Below are 18,069 nucleotides of genomic sequence, written 5' to 3'. Positions count from 1 at the left end.
TACAGAATAGTGCCCTTTTTTGGTCTCACCTGGTAGTCTTGGCTGAGGGCCTCCATCCTGGCCAGCTCTGGGGAGTTCACTCGTGGGGTCAGAACACAGTTACACAATGTGCTGCACAAAGAGGGGGAGGCAGGAGGACCCCATGCCCAAGCTCTGGTTAGGGCCTGGCTCTTGCCAGATGGGGTGGGTGGGGTGTGGAGCAGCCCTGGTTTAGGAGCATGAGTGTCTTGAGGTTCTGGTGCATGTGGGCAGGTTGAAGCCTGATTTGGGTACCTAAGAAAGTCCCAAGAGAGGAACCTGATGTATGAATGGCTGTCATATCATATTAAAAGGGGACCAGTGCTGGATGGCAGGCCTGGGCCTGCAACAGATCCTGCCGAGCAAATGCACTGAGCCAATGGAAATGTAGTGTTTAATGAAAAAATAAAAGAAAAATGCATCCTCTGGTATGGGAGCCGGTGTTTTGGGGCCTCTGATGCTCATGTTTTCGGACACTTCCTCATTCATGCCAGTGCTCCACTTGGTCCCTTTCTGTTTTATTATGGATTATTTCACACCCATAAAATGTACTTAATGTTAAAAGGGAGATCATCTCTACAGCACTTAGCACAGTGCCTGGTGCACAGTATGTTCTGTAACATTGGTTCAATAAGCAGATGTATGCATCAGGGACAAAAATAATAACAGACAGGCCCACAAACCTATCACGCAGTTTAAGAAACAAAACATTCCCAATTTGAAGTTCCCTTGCATCCCTCCTGATTCTCTTCTTCCACGTAAAGGTAACTGGCTCGTGTGCGTCCTTTCCTTGCTTCTGGCAGTTTGACCACATATGTATACATCTCTGCATGTTACCTATTTTCACAGTCTGGGCTACTCTGTCTCTCAAACACCAGCCTCTGTCCCAGCCTTGACCCCACCCGCTGTAGCTCTCCGGTATCACAGATGTTCCTGTCTGGCACTTTGTGGTTGGGCAGGGGGGAGTCATGGCTCCAGCTTCCCAGAGGTGATGGTTCTGGCACGAGTCCTCCTTTACAGTCTTGGACATGTGGACAGACCAAGTCACAGGGACCCTGAGGAGTCACTGTTGCATGTGAGCCAGATGAGGGGGTGAGAGCATTTCCAGCCTGGGGGCAGCCAGGACCTGCCTACCTGGCCAGCTGCTGTGGGCACTTGTCTGCGTTTCCCAGGAACACTTGCCGCATGACACTGGGATTCATAAAGTCCACTAGGTTGACCAGGGCTCTGGGCACCTGAGGGTGAGGTTGCGGATGAGAGAGGGGCTCCAGAGTCTCCTTCCTTAGCCTGCATCTGGGCTCTGGGATGTGCAAGTGGCTGGAGGGTTCCTTCAGAACTCTAGCTCAGTCCATCCCCCGAGCTGAGTTCTGGGGAGGAGTCTACACAGCCTACCATGTAGGGCCCCACAGGCTGTACCTCACACAACTCCAGGGGGCGCCACCCAGATGGGCTACAGGGTGAAAGGTGCCTTCTAGAGCACACAATAAATGCTAAGAGTTCAGCTCTGTTCAGCCATGATTTAGTGAGCCCAAATACGTTAGCTTTAAATTTGGTGAGTTAGGTGACCTTGACTGGTTCCCTCCAGCCCAACCTGGCCTAACTCTGCTGAGTAGAATGGGGACTCAGCCCCCCCAGTGGAGCACCTGGAGGTCAGAGTGCTCCCTCCTGGGTGCCCATCCTGAAAAACAAATATACTTGCTCAAAAAGGGACCCACGGCCCACTGGCCTGACCCCTGGGATTGACTGTGCACTGCCCTCCTCCGTCCGGCAGCTGAAGCAGCTTGTCCTTGGTTGGGGCATCGAGCTGCTGGGTGCAGGGACAAACAAAGGCTTACTCTGGACACAATCTGTGGCTCAGAATGCAGTGCCCAGCCTAGGGCCACCTGGCTGCTGCCAACAAGGAATGTCTCAGATAGTAGTGAGGGGACAGTTAGACAATATATTGCCTTCTCTTCTTCAAACCTGAGATCTTTCTGGTCTGATCCCAAATGGAATGAGGCTTCCTTGGGGATAGACCCCAGGCTCTGGAAAGGGAAGGAGCCCCTGTCCTTGGCTTTCTCCTTGAAGGGAGGGGATATTTCCACCATTCTTCCCGCCGTCCACCTTCACCCTAACTATGCTTGAGCTGTTCCCAGCTTGTGGCAGCCGTGCACCCACCTCTTTATGCAGGATGTCCAAGGCCTTGCTGAGATGTGAAATGAAGTTGTCTGCAGAATACAGATTCTGGGAAGAGACAGGAGGGAGGGAGAGGGGGAACTGGTCAGGGCGGGAGGGCAGTGGGGCAGTTGTAGTCTTCCCTTCTGGCTCCAGCCCCAAGGACTTGTTCTCTCCATGGCCTGCAGCGTGACCAGCTCATCATGTCAGAATCTGAGCTGCAAAACTGACTGCTCAGTGTTGTCAAAGAGGGACCAGCCAGAAGACTGGAATGTTCAGCCAGAGCTTTAGCTCAGGAGCAGAAAGTGGAGAGTCCTCCTTCCAACTGCTTGGGGTCTACAGTTTCTTCTCGAAATTCTCAGGAGTTGTAATAGAGAGGACTAGACGCACCATGTATCTGCCACCTGCTACCTCCTCACCTGGGACGTGAAGATGGTGCCAGGAGCCTGCGGGTCATGGGGTAAGAAGTGTGTGTGCATGTGTGTGTGAGCTGTGTGTTCACGTGCACAGACACAGGTGGAGTTGGATAATCCTAGGGTAGGTCTTCGGGACTGTTCTTAGAGAGGATCTCCAAGGCCTACTGTGAGAGTCAGGAACTATGAGTAGGCCTGCACCCTGCCCCCTTACCAAATCCGTGCAGTGTTCACATAAATCGCTGCCTCCAATCATCACCGTGATGACCTTCCAGTCTTTCTGGAAATCCACTCTCTACATGGAGAGAAGAAAATGATGAATTCCAACAGACAAAAACATCACAGCTCTAGGACATCATTCAAACCTCTATGGCTTCCTTGCCCACTTGAAAGAATAGAACAAGAATCTCGGAGCTACAGGGATTTTAGAGGTTTATTTATAGGCCGCAGAATCTTAGCATCAGGAGGAACTTTCAAGGTCACTGAAGGACAGCAACAAACCTCTCCCCACTGACGTAATCCCCTCCAGAGGGGCTGACAGGGGGTGCCTGACCTCTGCCTGAACACTTTTAGCGACAGGGGACTCAGTGCTGTTCATGGCAGACCATTCCATTCAGGAACAAGTTTATTGGGTTAGAAAATTAATGTGTATAAATAACCATAAATCTGACTTACAGGGTCAGTTTTCATCTTCTGCACCAGAGTCTCGACTTGGTTAGTAAGTTGTCTGAGAAAGAGAAAATCAGTCCTTCTGTTGAGGAATAGTGCCCACATCTTTCCTCCTAAAGGGCCTGAGCTACAGGTTTCCATGCTGTCATTCCCACTGCATGAACTGGCAGAAACCCTGAGGCGCAGAGACAGGAGCTACTAGCCTCTTCTGCAGAGTTATTACAACAAATAACCACTGAAAAGCCAACCGTGTGTTTGTCCTAAGCTGTAGTCAAAGGTATTGCCAATTATACTTTTGCTCATGACATCCTTTTCTAGAACTTTACATGCAAAATGTCTTTCAGGATTCCATGCTAAAAACCATTTGTTTCTTTTGAGTGACTGGTACAGGTTCTGAAATTAGACCTGTGAAAGCTTTAGCATGCTTCCTTTTTTCACCCTGGCTGCCAGGAAGCTGAGGGTTTGATGCTCAAGCACAATAGCCGTAAAAATACTCATATTGACCCAGTTGTTTCCTCTGTTTTCCCAAATGGCTGTGATTTTTCTCACTTATATACATGTTATTTATGTTATTTTTTGTAAACTTATCTAAACGCTTCTTTCAGAAATAGGTGGGGAATAAATATACACTCCATATGTGCCTGGGTTTAGAATTCATAGAAAGGATAGATCTCAGGCACCCAAGCTCCCCACTTGTTCAGGTCCCTGTTATAGGTGTGATGAGTCCATAGCATGGTGATCTCCTGGGACATAGCGGTGGGACCAAGTGTCCCAAGCTGTTTCTATTACCAAGAGGAGTCTTCCCAGACTGAGTGACCAGACCTGGGGCCGTGCCCATCAACCCCAAGAAGTGCGTGTGCCTGAGCAAAGAGATGGCAGTGTGACAGAGGCTCAGATGGGCTCAGGTGGCTGAGCAAGGAGCTGCATGGAGCAAGGAGACTCAGGCCTCTAGAAGCAGGGGGAGGGATCCCCTTTGGAGACCATCCCAGGAGGCTGGGCGGTTCTCCTGCTGTGGCTGCCTCTGGGCTTCTCCATTTCATTTCTTGTTAGCTCCATAATGGGGTTAGGGAGAGGACATGACTTGGTGCCCCAGAGGCCTCTATGGCTGGAGATTCTGGCTTGCCCCTCCATTTGGTTGGCCCTCTCTGATCTTTGGGAGAAATTGCCACTTGTGGGGCTCTAGGAATAGTTGATCTCTCTAGCACTGTTACGCTGTGGTAAGTTCCAAAAAATTGGATAAGGTTGGTCAGTGAGCCCAATTATTAGAACATGCAGCACATAAAAGCAAGGTCAGGAGTTGAACCTGTAGAGACATTGCTCCTTTCCAAGGCCACAGCCTCTCCATCCTCCTCATTATGGTCTTAGTCACAGGGGCAGCAGGGAAGAGAGTGGCCTGAACCTCTGACATCATTGCTGCAAATGGATAAATGTCCTCTTTGTACACAGAGGTCAATATTATGCTCTTAAAGTGGACTATGAGCCTCCCACCCCCTGTGCTGCAGGCCCCTCCTCAAAGGCCATACCTAGCCTCTGCCCCAGGAACAGCTTGATTGAGGAATGCGTTCGTGCCGCTAGCTTCACCTGTGCCCACCGCGTAGCCTGTGAGGTTTCCGTTGAATTCCCGAAGGATATCTGCGAGAGAAGTGGGTGAACAGGGTGCAGAGAGCTCAGGACAGAAGGCCAGGATATCTTCTCTGGTCCTGCGGGGTCTAGGGTCCCCAAGGTGGGTTGCATTATCATCCTCCTGCTTCCTGGGGAAAGGCAAGGAGGCAGTGTGTGTGTCTGACATACGCTGGGGCCTGTCTGAGTTGAAATGACTTGATGCCAGGGTGGGCCAAGGCAGCAAGAGCCTCTCACTTAAAAAAAATTTTTTTATACGATTCACAGTGCAATAAAGGGTCACTATCTAATTTGTCTCAGCAGCCCCTGGGCCATCTGAAAATATCTGAGGCTCAGAATGTTAAGTAACTTGTCCTAGGTCACCTGACAAGCACATAGAAGGGCCAGGCCTTGAACCCAGGTCTCCAGGCTCCAAATCTAGTATTTATTCCATCCCTTTAGCTGCCTGTCCATGGCCTCCCCCCTACTTCAATGGTGGTCCATAACGCAAGTGTTATTCGTTCCTTTCTTGGCTGGAAGACACTATCAGGAAGCCTAGGGTCAGATGGAATGAGCAGGCAGACTCAAGCCCCTGCTGGTTACTTACTAGGTAAGGTGGTCACATTAAACAGGGTGCCGTCCCCTCCTGAACTGCAGGGAGTGAGCAAGGCAGAGAGGAGAGAGAGAGAGAGATCGAATGAACACATGGGCTTTACAAAGGAGCTTCCCCACCTTTCTGAGTGCAAGACGTGCCAGACCCAGCTCTTTGTGTTTGAGGAATCCTGAGAAAATTTTGAATTCCTCAGTGAATAGGTTCCCCCAAATCCAGGACGTGAAGGTAAGAAGAAGCTGTTTCTTTTCTTCATCAAATCAGGAGGGAGAACACTTAGCTGAGCATATACTATGTGTCCAGCCATGGACTAGGTTCTCTGTATTAGTTATCTCACATCTTTTAACAAGCTTATGGTGTAGACGTGACTATCTCCATTTTACAGAGTAGGGAATTGAGGTACATAGAGGTTAATTAAGGTAACCTATAAAGGTAACTAAAATCCAGATGGAGTTGGAAACCTTTAGAAAATAGATAAGCTCCTCTCTGCCCAGTGGCCAGATAAATTCCACAGGAAGGCTCACGGGTGTCGTCTCACTACCTTCCAATGCCCCATCTAGTTTCATCTAATCTAACCTCAAGACATACTCTAAAGATTTCATTTCCTTTCATGCATTTAAATTGGGTACAACATACAAGAGGCAAGGAGAGCAGCATATCTATTTTAACAAAATTCGATGTTCAGATGTACAGTATTTACTGTTATTTTCTTCTGTGTCTCTTTTCTCAATCCCCGCATATGATTCCAGGCCAACAGATTTTAAGAACACAGCCTTAGCCTCCGGCTCACCAGTAGAGACTTCTAAAGGACAGGCCATGAATCATCATAGTCGTTCTTTACTCGAGGAACACTTTTAATGAAGTTGCCTGTTTCATGCCAGGGTAGTCAAAGGCTTAAGCAGAGGCTTGGCAAACATCCCCGGGTGGTAGAAAGAAGCAGCTAAAGGAGGCCCCACTCTTCTAAACCCCCCAGCCCTCTCTCCCCCACTTCCCATCGGATGTTCTGAACCTAACTTGGCCAGTGGTTGGGCATTTGTTTGAGCTTCTGATTCTTTCTCAATTCTACACGAAGCTGCTGCTTTAGCTGCTTCCTGATCCTTCTCTCTCTGGACAAAAGGCACCAACTCATAACATTTTACATTGGAAAGGAAAGGAAATTATAAATCCAAACACCTCCTCCAATCACTGTTAAACTCTGTCTTCTTTTCCCCTTCGATGAAAATATAGACGGAAATATGGAAACATACGTGAACACATACACACATCAAGCACTCTCTATTTCTGTTTCTATCCTTGCTCTAAAACAAGTGTGATGGCTGACCAAGACCAACAGGCTATGAAAATCTCTCCCTGGCTGCATTTTAGAGTGAAAATTTCTAGGAAAAAGAAGATTATACGAACAAATACGGAGGAGCAAAAATATTTAAGCCTTCATTTTCAGAACTATGTGAAACACAAAAGGAAAAAGACCCATATCAAATAGGTAGTCTACATTAGACCCTTCAGATGAATGTAATTTATATTACACTATGAGCTCAATGGCTGGGCTTTGTTAATCTGTTAATCACCCACAGTGCACAGAAAAATAAAGTAGATGCCCAATAATATTTGTTACGTGTTATTGATCCACTCTTTCCACTTTCTGTTTCCTAGGGGGAAGAGACTCCAATTGTATCCTTAGCTTATCTAGAACCATTAATTGCCTAGTACTTCCAATCTAGAAGCTTTAATGGCTTTGGAAAATTGCTTTTCTCAGATCAGTCTACTACATGGACATTTCCCAGGGATGTTAATAGGTATCACAAACAAAGAAAGAGTTCTGGATTTAAGGGAAACACTGGATTAAACAGATAAAATGTAAACAGATTTCTTCATTGCAGGCCTTCTCAGAGCTTTTAATATGCTAATATGCATGTGAATTCCCCAGAGGAAGGATATGGTAGGTAACGTTTCCCCAAAAATACAAAGGATCTTCCCTTCCTCAGGAACATGTCTGGAGTTTATATTTCATGGAGCACACTTTGAGAAACACTAGTATATATATTCTACCAAGCGTCAAACTGTCTCTCAGATTCTGATCTGGAGCTTCCACCTTTAACACGTGCATTTGGGGGCAGATATTTGAATCTTAGAGCAAAGAGGATTTAGAGGGACAGCAGCCATTGGACACGAGCCTTGGAGTTAGACCCAGAAGATTCAGACATTATCCCTTAATGAATTTCACTTGTAGGAAGAAACAGAGCAATGGCTGAGATTTTCCATTGCTGCACAGAGAAACTTTTAGCAGAAAATCGCCTGTTTGTACCTGAATCCTGGGAACCCAGCGAGGTGAACTGTTTGCAAAGGTGTGCAGATCACCTCACTGCCCAGGTTGCTCTACCAGGTGTAGCTTATCTATCATCTGTTGTGTGGTTTGCCTCCTGTATTTTCTAGTTTCCCACACTATGATGAGAGGTCATTGCCTTCTTTATTTAGCTAAGACCAAGTGCAGCTGCCACAAACTCATGCTTTCTCTCGATTGTAATAAGATCTGCTTTCTTTCTTTCCCTCTGGTTTTTCTTTTTCTTGTGGCCTCAGTAACACTGGGGACAGAGTGGTGAGCAAGCAAGCCTCTGTTTTGTCTCATAGCAGCCTGTTAGAGACCACCTACCAGGCTGAAGACATGTGGAAAGTCGGGGGACTTAGAGCTGGCAGGCATTTTACCTCAGCTCTGGGGGAGAGGGACTTTCCTATGCTGAGGATGTCCTGGGTCCTCCCTGGGGTGGCTATGGGCTGAGTGACGACGCCTGTGGAAAGCCTTTCTCTCTGGGACTCTCTGGCAGTAGACCTGTCACAGTCCTGATCGCCCCCACACTGTTCCCTCTCATTTTCTTGGGGGAGATGTTTCAAGTGAATCACTGAAGAAAAAAGCACGTTCTGGTGTCGCCCAGCTGCTCGTTAGCACACTGCCCTCTTGTGGCGGGCTTTGTTCTAGGCATTTTCCCAGGTAAATTCTGAGCTATTCTCCAACTACTTTGAAGCATACATAAGCACAAACTTTATTAGGAAATAGAGAAACTTAAGAATCCCCACATCCAACCGCTCATCTGACACACCCTGGCTTTTCTACTTCTGTGCCTGGAATGTCCTTTCTCACCCTTTCCGCTTGACTAATTGCTAATCTTTCAAGACATGGCTGGCACCACCTTCTCTGGGAAGCCTTCTCATCTCTGCGAGCAAGGCTGGTTACTCCCTCCTCTGTAGTCCTGTAGCACTCAGATGTCTTTTATTTCTAGACAGTGCTTGCCCATTGAGCAAAGTCTTCATCCACTGCCTTGTCTCCTATATTGTTTCAGCACATAGGAGTGGCTCAGGAACACGCAGACTGGTTTTGTCTAAGGGCGCATTGGGTTTGGAGGTTTTCAGTACAGATGTGTACATCTATGCAAAGGCAGAGGTGTGACCACAGAATGACATGAATAAATACATATCGACAGTAAAGAGAGACATAGGAGCATCCACGTGTGCACATATACATGCAAGTGGGCTTGTGAAGACTTGGGGATTGGGTAGTTTTTGGTGCATTTCATGTTGGATTTTCTGACCCAGAAAATAAGTCTGATAAGAACCCTGGTTTCCTTTCTCTGCACCATTTTTAAAAAAGATTATCAAAAGTAAAATATCCTTTCCACCCACCAAATGTTCACAGTTTGCAGAAATATCTAGGTTTTCCTTCTGAAAACCTCTTCCAGACATAATCTTTGCTCTTTGGCATTTGTGCATTTACAGGAGACAGCCTCCACCCAGCCTCTGGGGATGATCCCTGGGGGAGGTCAAAGATTAACAGTACCTATATGACAGTCCCCGATACTGAATGAGGACATCTTGCATGTTGTTTCGTCTGGAGCCGATTCCATTGCCAGCCTTTGAAAAGATATCAAAATTCGTAGGAAAATTAGCAAGTCAGAGAAAAAGGAGGTTGTGAATACACAGGGCTTTCAGGGAGGTAGTTTCCAACTCGCTGCTATGGCAGAAGCAGAATGAGGGACCCAGAGCCAGGAGACATGGGCTCCAGTTCCACAATCCTCCTTCCCAACTGTGCGCCTTCCCCGACTCTTGGCTGCCTCGTCACTGAACTGAGGACAAGCCTTGCTCATGTCACAGGTGTGTTTTGGGGACCAAATTGCATCATAGTTGTAAAAATTGTTTTGAAAACTCTCAGGTGCTTTACGGATGTAAGAGACTGTTAATAGTGGTACTGCCAGTGTTAACACTAGGTTCTTCAGGAGCATGAAGAAAGAGCTCATAGACTCGAGCAACTATGGTGGACAGATTTCTCAAAAATTTCACATTTCTTCTCTTTCTCTCTGGGGCATTCTGTAAGGCATTCTCGAGGCCTTGGAAGTGCTACCAGAAAGTGGTGATCCAGGGTAGTAAAAGAGTCCCATTTCTTGGGAGTTAGGAGCAAGGCTTTATCCACAACTAAGTAGTCTTTGCTGCTTTCATGCAAATGCAAAGAGGAAACAGATGTGAGGGGCTGAGCTGATTGTAAAGCATGATCCAAAGGGAAGGAGCACCCACACAGGCAGACTGAGAATAATTTTAAGTCCAAGTGACCTATTTTTGCATTGGTTAAAAAGTGTTGGGTGTTCAAAACCTCTGCTATCTGATGCAATTCAGTTCACTCCTGAAAAAGATTTCCCCTGCACATCTGCTTGAGAAAGCAGTTGCAAAATCAAACCATCGCCATGCTTTTTAGATTGACAAAGCCAGGATCGAGGGGCAAGAAAATGCAGAGGACAGGAGTGCAGGCATTGGAGTTAGGAGGACTGGATCCTGGAACTGCCCAGCCACCCCCAACCTGTCCTGGGGCCTAAGAGTCCTTACGGTCAGAGAATCCCCCAGAGCAGCCACAACTTGGACATCAGCAGGCCTCAGGGCATGCACTGGAAAGACAAGTGGACACATTTGAGTCTGTGGGAAAGAAGTCAGAGTCTAATGCTTCTTGCTTCAAAGAAGACCAGAAACATGACCTGCATGTGTGTTTGGGCCATGCAGGACTGGGTATCCATAGTGCCACTGAGGCAGAGGTTATATGAAGACAGTATCCCCATAAGAGACACAATAAACATATCCTGGACCTACGGGGGAGAGAGGTGCTAAGAGAGAGAGAGAAAGAGAGATGGAGGGAATAGATGGAGAGATGGATGGAGAGATGGACAGATAGGTGATGGAACGAAGGAAGAGTGGGCAGAATAGGATCCCACCACTTTAGTGCCAGTGGTCATGGGAGATGCCAGGCATGACCTGAGTGCACAAACAGATGGGTATTGGACCATCTGAGATGAGGTGCAGGGCCTGACGTTCAACCCATTTACAGCTGGGTTCTGGCTTTCCACTAAGAATCTTAAGAATAATCCAGTCAGACCCTTTTCATCCCCAATTTTCTTCTGAAGAGTCCAGAAAACCTTCCAGGCCCTATTGCAGGCTGCAGTGATCGCAGAGCCTGAGTCCACAAGGATGACCACAAAGCGAGCGTCCTCTTGGGACTCCCTGGCCCATCCCCCACCTCTGGGCTTCAGTGAGGACTCACCAGAGGGCTGGGCCACTCAGAGGGGGAGCTCACAAGGGTCCTCCATGTGTGTGCCCTTGAAGGGACTGAGGCAGGAGGGCAGGAAAGAGCCACTGGCCCCAGACGACTTGGGGCCTGCTGGGAATGATGTCACCACAGGCTCAAGCGGCTCTGCCCTGGTGACCCAGGGATCACCCCAGACAGGAAGCAAGCACTGGTCCTAACTATGTCCTTTAGTAAGCATATGCGAAGTCTTGCCAGAGTGCTCACTGGTGTGTAAGTCCTGGTGTGTCACAGGCACATACCTGAGGTGGGGCGCACGCTGGAGGGACTTCTGTCTTTGCACGACAGCCAGGTACCATGACCCTAAGGGTGAAGAATGAATCTCAGGGTTAAAAGAGACTGGCTGGGCATCTTTCTCACCCAAAGAGCTTTTAAAAACACAGATTCCTGGCTATCCTCCCTCCTCCCCCAGGGAGGGGCCTCAAAAGGGCATTTGAACCAGGCTGCCTCGGTGATCTAGAGTATCCACCAGGTTGAAACCCACTAATCTAGTTCAGGTCCCTCCATCATCCCATGCAAGAATCAGGGCATCAACAAAATGCCCTGCACCCACACAGCCCCCTGCTTCTGCACAGCTCTGTGAGGAGGGCGTCTATCTTCACTTATGTCTTGATGAAGCTGTGGTTTGATAGTCTGAATGTCTATCCAGCTGTTCTCAATGGAGTTTACTCTGCCCTCTACCCTGTCTTCAGCTGTAGGCGGATGGATGGTCTTTATAAGAGTGGGCACCCCCTTGGCTGCCCACCGCATAGCCTGGTGAGCCAAAAGGAAGCAAGAAGTAGATACCTGCTTGTTCTTGTAGGTTGTCAGAAATGGCCAGTTCTGTGAGAAGAGGAGAGTGGATCATGGCAGCCAACCGGCTTGCTTCTCTGCTTGCCAGCCCTCTATATGTGCCGGCCTGGGCATAAACACCTCGGCCTCCCCTGCTCCACATTCCTCAGCCCAGCCCCTCCCTGCCGGGCTGACCGCTGCAGCACATAGGGCCCTGCTCTGCAACCTGAGCCCAGCACCAAGGATTAGAATAATCCCTTATGTGGCCTCCAGGAACATGCACATCTTCCCTCTACCTCCCACCCTGCTGGCTGGGGACGGCTGTGTCACCTTCTTCTCCAACCTACTCCCTCCCAACAGTGCACCTCTGCTAATAAAAGCCCCTGTCTCCACTGGCCAGACTCCAGGCTTGGAGGCGTCACAAGGACATGCTCTTCACTCTACCTCATTTGGACACTTGATACTGATCCTGCTTTGAAAATCATGCTGCGTTGTCTTTTGGCCAACAGGTTCCAGCTAAACCAAGAAGCAGGAAGACAGGAGAGGTGGTGAGAAAGGAAAGGTCAGGATGGGTCGGGGTGGAGGAGGGAGGGAGGGAAGGACAAAGGAAATGGAATTTATGATCACTGCTATGCAGGATCGCAGCTCGAGCGATGGGCCTCTGAAGGCCTCTGAAGGCTTTCCAGAGTCTTTCTCTTATCAGAGGGAGGATGATTTTTACTACTTGAACTCTCTTACCATGTTTCTCCAGAGGCCACTGGCCGCATAGCCGTGAGTCTTTTTGCTGAAGTGGAAGCAGTCAGGAGCGAAGTAGGACCTGTCAGGCAACCCCGTCTGGTCACCGGGTGGAAAAAGAAAGGCAGTTATAGAGACCTGGGGTCACGTAAATGAGGTCCAGAAACAGCCGTGCACTATCTATGGCTGGCACTTATCCAGGATGTCTGCTTTCTTACCGAGGTCACTGGCACCTCTATGTTTTCAAAGAATGGCTGCACGACCACTGTGAAATCTTCCTTTGTGTCGTATCGCCCACTATCCACCAGCTCCTGAGTCTTCACCTGCAGGAGGAAGAGAGGACCAGGATCAGGCAGGCCTCTGTGCATCTGCTCGGTCCTTGTTAGATCTCTTCCTTCAACCCAGAATTAAATGACTGTTGAGTGAAATTAATCTTCAGCAGTATCTTAGCTGAACAGGAGCCTGCTCGTTATTTTTCAGATTAGCCTTTATCCCAATCCTTGGCCCCAATCTCTGCTCCAAGTGCATGTGTTTGATCTAGCTTGTGAAAAGAAGGCAAAAAAATAAAAAAAATAAACCCTAAAAAAACTAAAACCCTGAGTCTATCAGCTTGACCCCCCCTTTAAAAGCTATTCTGTTTAAAGACTTGGGTGGGGGACTGTTATTTTGTTAAATGACATTTTGGATAATCCTTTCATTGAATTTATTTCTGTCGTACATTTGCTGAGAAAACTCATAGGCGGATCAACAGCAGCGTTTGCTGTGTACCTGCATCGCTTGTGCGTGGTGTGGGTGTGCATGTGTGTGCTTCTTTGAGGCTCTCAGATCTATCCAGGAGGGTAATGGAGCTGTAGCCCCCACAGCTTCTGCGTGGGCTCAGTTACCCCAGTTACCCCAGTTCTGGCTTCCACTACTGCCAGACTCTGCCATTTCACTGCTCACCAAGGTTTCTACCATTTGGGGCCAGGACTCTGGCTAGAGGGAGAGTCAGGCTTGTGTACCTCAGAACATTAGTGCAGTCACTGCAGAAGACAGCCACACACTGTCTTTCTCAGAGTCGGCCAGAAAAGGGGCCCCTTTGCCAGAGATGCTCCCTGTTTGACCTTGAGGTCCAGTCTCCTCCAGTTACAGGCAAAGCCTTCAGTAGGGCATCAGGGAAGGAAAGAAGGTGGCCTCTCAAAAGAGGGGAGGAAGGTGTGATGTTACTAACTAGCGGCATGACTTTCAGCAAGTCGCCTCCCTCTCTGGACCTCTGTATCCTCATCTGTAAATGAGCCCTGGACCATCTCTTAATCCCCTTCCAGTTCTACTGGTTACTCTGGGAATCAGTCGTGACGTCTCACGGTGGAACCACACACATTTTGACAACGGAAGGAAATAGTGTGTAGAGTCCCGGCACATGGTAAGTGCTAAAGAAATGACAATAGTTATGAACAGTGATGATCATCTCCAGGGAGAGTAAGGAAAACAATAGCTTTTGCAGGAGGTAGGGAGTGGCATGATCCTGAGAGAGGGCAGGATGGCCTCACATAGCTGACATGTGAACATCTCCAGGACATGAGATCAAGGTCTAAATCGTGACCAAGATCAGACCTAGGAACAGCTGGTCTATCTACAGAGGTCCAAAGGCAACTTTGGTGAATAGTTCTCCTTTTTTACTTGGCTGCTCAGCATCTGAACCCACGTCCTATGTTTGAAGACCCCCCATTGTATGTGGAGCAGCCTGCCTCCCACTGTAGAAGCTGAAACAGACAAATGTTTGCTTTCCCGATGCCCCTTGCAGCTAGGGCATGGGCACATGACCGAGCTCCCCCAGTCCATGACCTGCTTTGGGGACAGCACAGAGTCCATTCCACTGAGGGTGGCAGCTGTATCCAGTTCCTAGAAGCAGTGACAGTCATGTCCATGATGTCTTCACTGGACTAGGTCTCTGGCCTGATTTTCGTTCTTATGGCTTGGTCCCTAGAATTCCATGATCCTATGATTCCTAGTGGCTTGGCCTCTGACCTTCACTCTCTAGCTCTGCCAGATATTCTGTTTAAATGTTAAATTTGTTTAAATTAGTCAGAAACTGCATAAGCTTGTGTTGCTTGCACACAGAACCCCAGGTGAAACAGGGCTGTTCTCACGCCCACAACCTCAGCTGCCTTCCCTCTCCTGGTGCAAGCTGTGGACCACCAGAGTCCCAGGTGGCCGCTCGTGGCAGGAAGAGGTGCGGCTGGGGAGTCATCCACAGGGCTGGGCAGTGGCAACAAAGGATGACAAAGGTTCATTTCCCTAAACCTCTGATACGGGTGGGTATGGTTGCCTCCAGAAGAGTCTGCAGAGAAGTGGTGCTACTCCAAGGGCTCCATGGACTTTTGAAGGACGGATCAACTCTGGAAGCTGTTTGCAGTCCAGTCTGGAAGAAAGGCCTACCCTTGTCTTCTTCGAGAGACTGAACTATTGTTGGGGGAGGAACTCAAGATAGTCCAGGGAGTCAGCAGTTCTGGTCAAAGACTAGGTGGAGAAAGGACTAAAGCAAACGACCGCAAGATGGGGCTCGCCTGCTGACTTTCTTTCTGCTTGTACTCCCCAATCCCACCTGTTCCCACGGGAGGGACGGGTGGAGGGAACACATCCCACAGAATGCTTGCCGCCCTCTAGGGAGGGAAGCATTTCAGCCTGCATTCCCCACCCAGGAGCCCGAAGCTCGGAGAGGTTTCACTGCCTACTTGTCTGAGATCACACAACAAGTGAGCAGAGCTGGAGACTGGACCTAGACAGACCCAATCCGAAACTTCTTTCCATCATATACATTTGTCTGTGGACAATTGAAAAACCTTCATTTTCACGTAAAGGCCATGAACTGAGATTCAGTGACATGTGTTCAGTGACTTGGCTCTGTAGCTTGATTCAAATAAACTGGACCAGAGCCCCTGCTGCCTCTTGGGGGTGTCTTTAAATCAGCAAACTAGCCAGCAGTCATCATCCGCCCAGTCAGGGTCAAAATTGCCTAAGCTTTGACTGATTCTCTAAATAGAGCAGTCAAAGTACACACAATGCTGTCAGTCTCAGAGCCCTTCCTGGCTTACCTGATAGTTCCTATTCAGTTCCTTAAGGGTGGCAATTTCTGGTGCATCATCAGGAAACCTTATGACACAGGGACACACGAAGCTGCAGGCCAAACAGAAGAGATGCCCCCACCCCACCAGATCACATTCTGAATAAGTGATACAGGAACATTGGCTTGAGACTCAGAATATATTTCTTTCAACTTTGAGGTATTGAAAATCTGCACCTGTGGAGGGCCTGGCTGGCTAACCTGTTGACTGTACCAAATGAAGCTGAAGAAAATTTCCTAGACATGGATTTGCCCTTGAAAATGAAATAGTTACTTCTCCTGACATCTGTAGGAGTGACTTCTACAAGTACAGAGGCTGTCTGAGAATAATGCTGTGCAGATGAGGCACACCTCCTTTTAAATAATAATAGTGGTCTGGTCAAGATGGTGGAATAAATGGTCTCCAGCATCACTCTCTTTCAGAAATCAGCCAATTTATGACTATATAAAAAAGCAACAGCAGCCAAGCTGGGGCCTCTAGAGCTCAGGGGAAGAGGAGGAGAGACCTATGGAGTGCATGAAGGCTGGAGAAGCCACAATGAGAGAAAGAAAAAAATGCTCTGACTACTTCGTGCCATGGCCGCTTTGAGGCTGGAGCTGCTGAGCGCATGGAGCAGGAGCTGGCAAAAGCCACAGCTGTGCCCATTGGATGAAGTTGCTTGGAGGAGGCAAGAGAGAAGAGGGCCTTTGGGCCCCCAGGCCAGCAAGACCACTAATAGGGTTCCCATGGACCCACATAGGAGCAAGGAGCCACAACAACTGAAAAAATAGAGCCACTCAGAGGGCAGTGAGTCATTGCAAGGGACTGGTGCACAGCCCATCCCATGGGAAGTGTTTGCAGCATGGGCAGTGGGAGAGATGGGCCCACTGGGGGAACACTGGGGCACAGCAAGGACAGCTGATCTGCATCCCAATCAGCATAGGACCACTCAGAGGAGATTGGTCAGGAATATAGAATTTCATGGGGTGCAGTTTGATGAAAAGACTCAGGCTCAGATCAGAGTTACTACACAACCCAGGTGCACTGAATCTCTGGAGAGCTGGAAGTACCTATAAAGTCAACCATTGTAACCTGTGCTGCACAAAAAGCCTTTCCTAGGGGAGCAGCAGCAAAGCAACAATCTAGCTAAACCACAGAGCTCAAGTACTGGTCCCAACAGGAAGTTCCCCCACTTTAGAAGTAAGCAAAGGACAAAAAAATTAGTTCTGGCTCAGACACACCACCAGCATCTCGGGTCCACCCAGAGATGTGAGGCGTGGAGCCAGGGACCAGATCCCACTCCCCCAACCAGGCACACCATGCCAGAACCTCGGGGGCCACCCAGGGACCTGAGGTATGGAGTCAGGGACCAGATTCCCCTCCCCTCAACCAGGCACACCACACCAGTGCCTTGGGGCTGTGGAGCTGGGGACTGGACCCCCATCCCACAACCAGGCACACCGCCAGCACATCAGGACCTGCCCAGGGACCCAAGGCATGGAGAAGGGGACCAGACCCCCCCATCCACAACCAGGCACACCACGCCAGTGCCTCAGAGCCCACCCGGGGACCCAAGGCACAGATCCGGGGACTGGACCCCCCCCCAACAACCAGGCACACCGCCAGCCCCAAGGAGCAAGCCAAAAACATAACCTTCATGTGGGTGGCCCATCACAGCCACCACAATAACCATGGCTGCCGCGAAAGCAGCTAGGCGCTACAACCACCACGTAGATGGTCCTCCAGCCACTGGAGTACATTGACACAAGGAGAGTCACCAGCAGAGAGAAAAAAAAGAAGAGGATGTCTCTCTCCACAAAGCCCATTCCAGAGTGACAGAAGAAGCATTTGCTCTACGATAATATTGGAGGATCTGATCATACCTCTCGGCATTGGACAGATCATCTAGGCAACAAATCAACTGAGTAACCATTATTCTTTCAGAAAGAGAGAAGAAATCTGGGGTAATTAGAGGGGGGAAGGGGGAGGGGATGGGTGAAACTGGACAAGGGACATATAGAATACGTATGATTCATAACAATATATATGCTAGTAATATTGATTTGATCAACATATCTGAACGTTGAACCCCCAAAATATGTGTAATCAATTTTGATTCAATAAAAATTTAAAAAATAATAATAATAGTGGCAACAGCAAGAATAATAATAATAATAATTGCTAGTGTAAATCGAATGTTAACTGTGCCAAGTGCTGTGATAAGAGCTTTATGGGTATTAACCTATTTAATCCTTCCAGCCATTCTAGAAGTTGTATTATCATTATTTCCATGTTATAGATGAGAAAATTGAGGCTCAGAATGGTTAAGTAACTTTCTCAAGGTTACATGTATGCTGAGTGTGGGTACCAGGGTGTGAACTTAAGTCTGTCTGGTTCTGAACC

At 48.5% G+C, this 18,069-nt stretch overlaps 1 protein-coding gene across 1 annotated transcript in view; it reads right to left on the bottom strand.

Annotated features, from left to right (window-relative positions):
• PLB1 (phospholipase B1) overlaps positions 1 to 18,069 on the bottom strand; it is a 123,405-nt gene that overhangs the window by 33,941 nt on the left and 71,395 nt on the right. Inside the window, 15 exon segments of the mRNA XM_063079006.1 lie at positions 30 to 273; positions 1,153 to 1,253; positions 2,176 to 2,241; positions 2,800 to 2,880; positions 3,261 to 3,312; positions 4,778 to 4,886; positions 5,461 to 5,504; positions 9,293 to 9,366; positions 10,330 to 10,388; positions 11,320 to 11,380; positions 11,864 to 11,899; positions 12,293 to 12,364; positions 12,587 to 12,682; positions 12,802 to 12,906; positions 15,658 to 15,739. Of these exon segments, the coding sequence (XP_062935076.1) occupies positions 30 to 273; positions 1,153 to 1,253; positions 2,176 to 2,241; positions 2,800 to 2,880; positions 3,261 to 3,312; positions 4,778 to 4,886; positions 5,461 to 5,504; positions 9,293 to 9,366; positions 10,330 to 10,388; positions 11,320 to 11,380; positions 11,864 to 11,899; positions 12,293 to 12,364; positions 12,587 to 12,682; positions 12,802 to 12,906; positions 15,658 to 15,739 (1,282 nt within the window).

Source organism: Cynocephalus volans, chromosome 14 (assembly GCF_027409185.1).
Source record: "Cynocephalus volans isolate mCynVol1 chromosome 14, mCynVol1.pri, whole genome shotgun sequence".
Taxonomy (NCBI): domain Eukaryota; kingdom Metazoa; phylum Chordata; class Mammalia; order Dermoptera; family Cynocephalidae; genus Cynocephalus; species Cynocephalus volans.
This window is presented reverse-complemented; position numbering and strand designations above follow the sequence as displayed.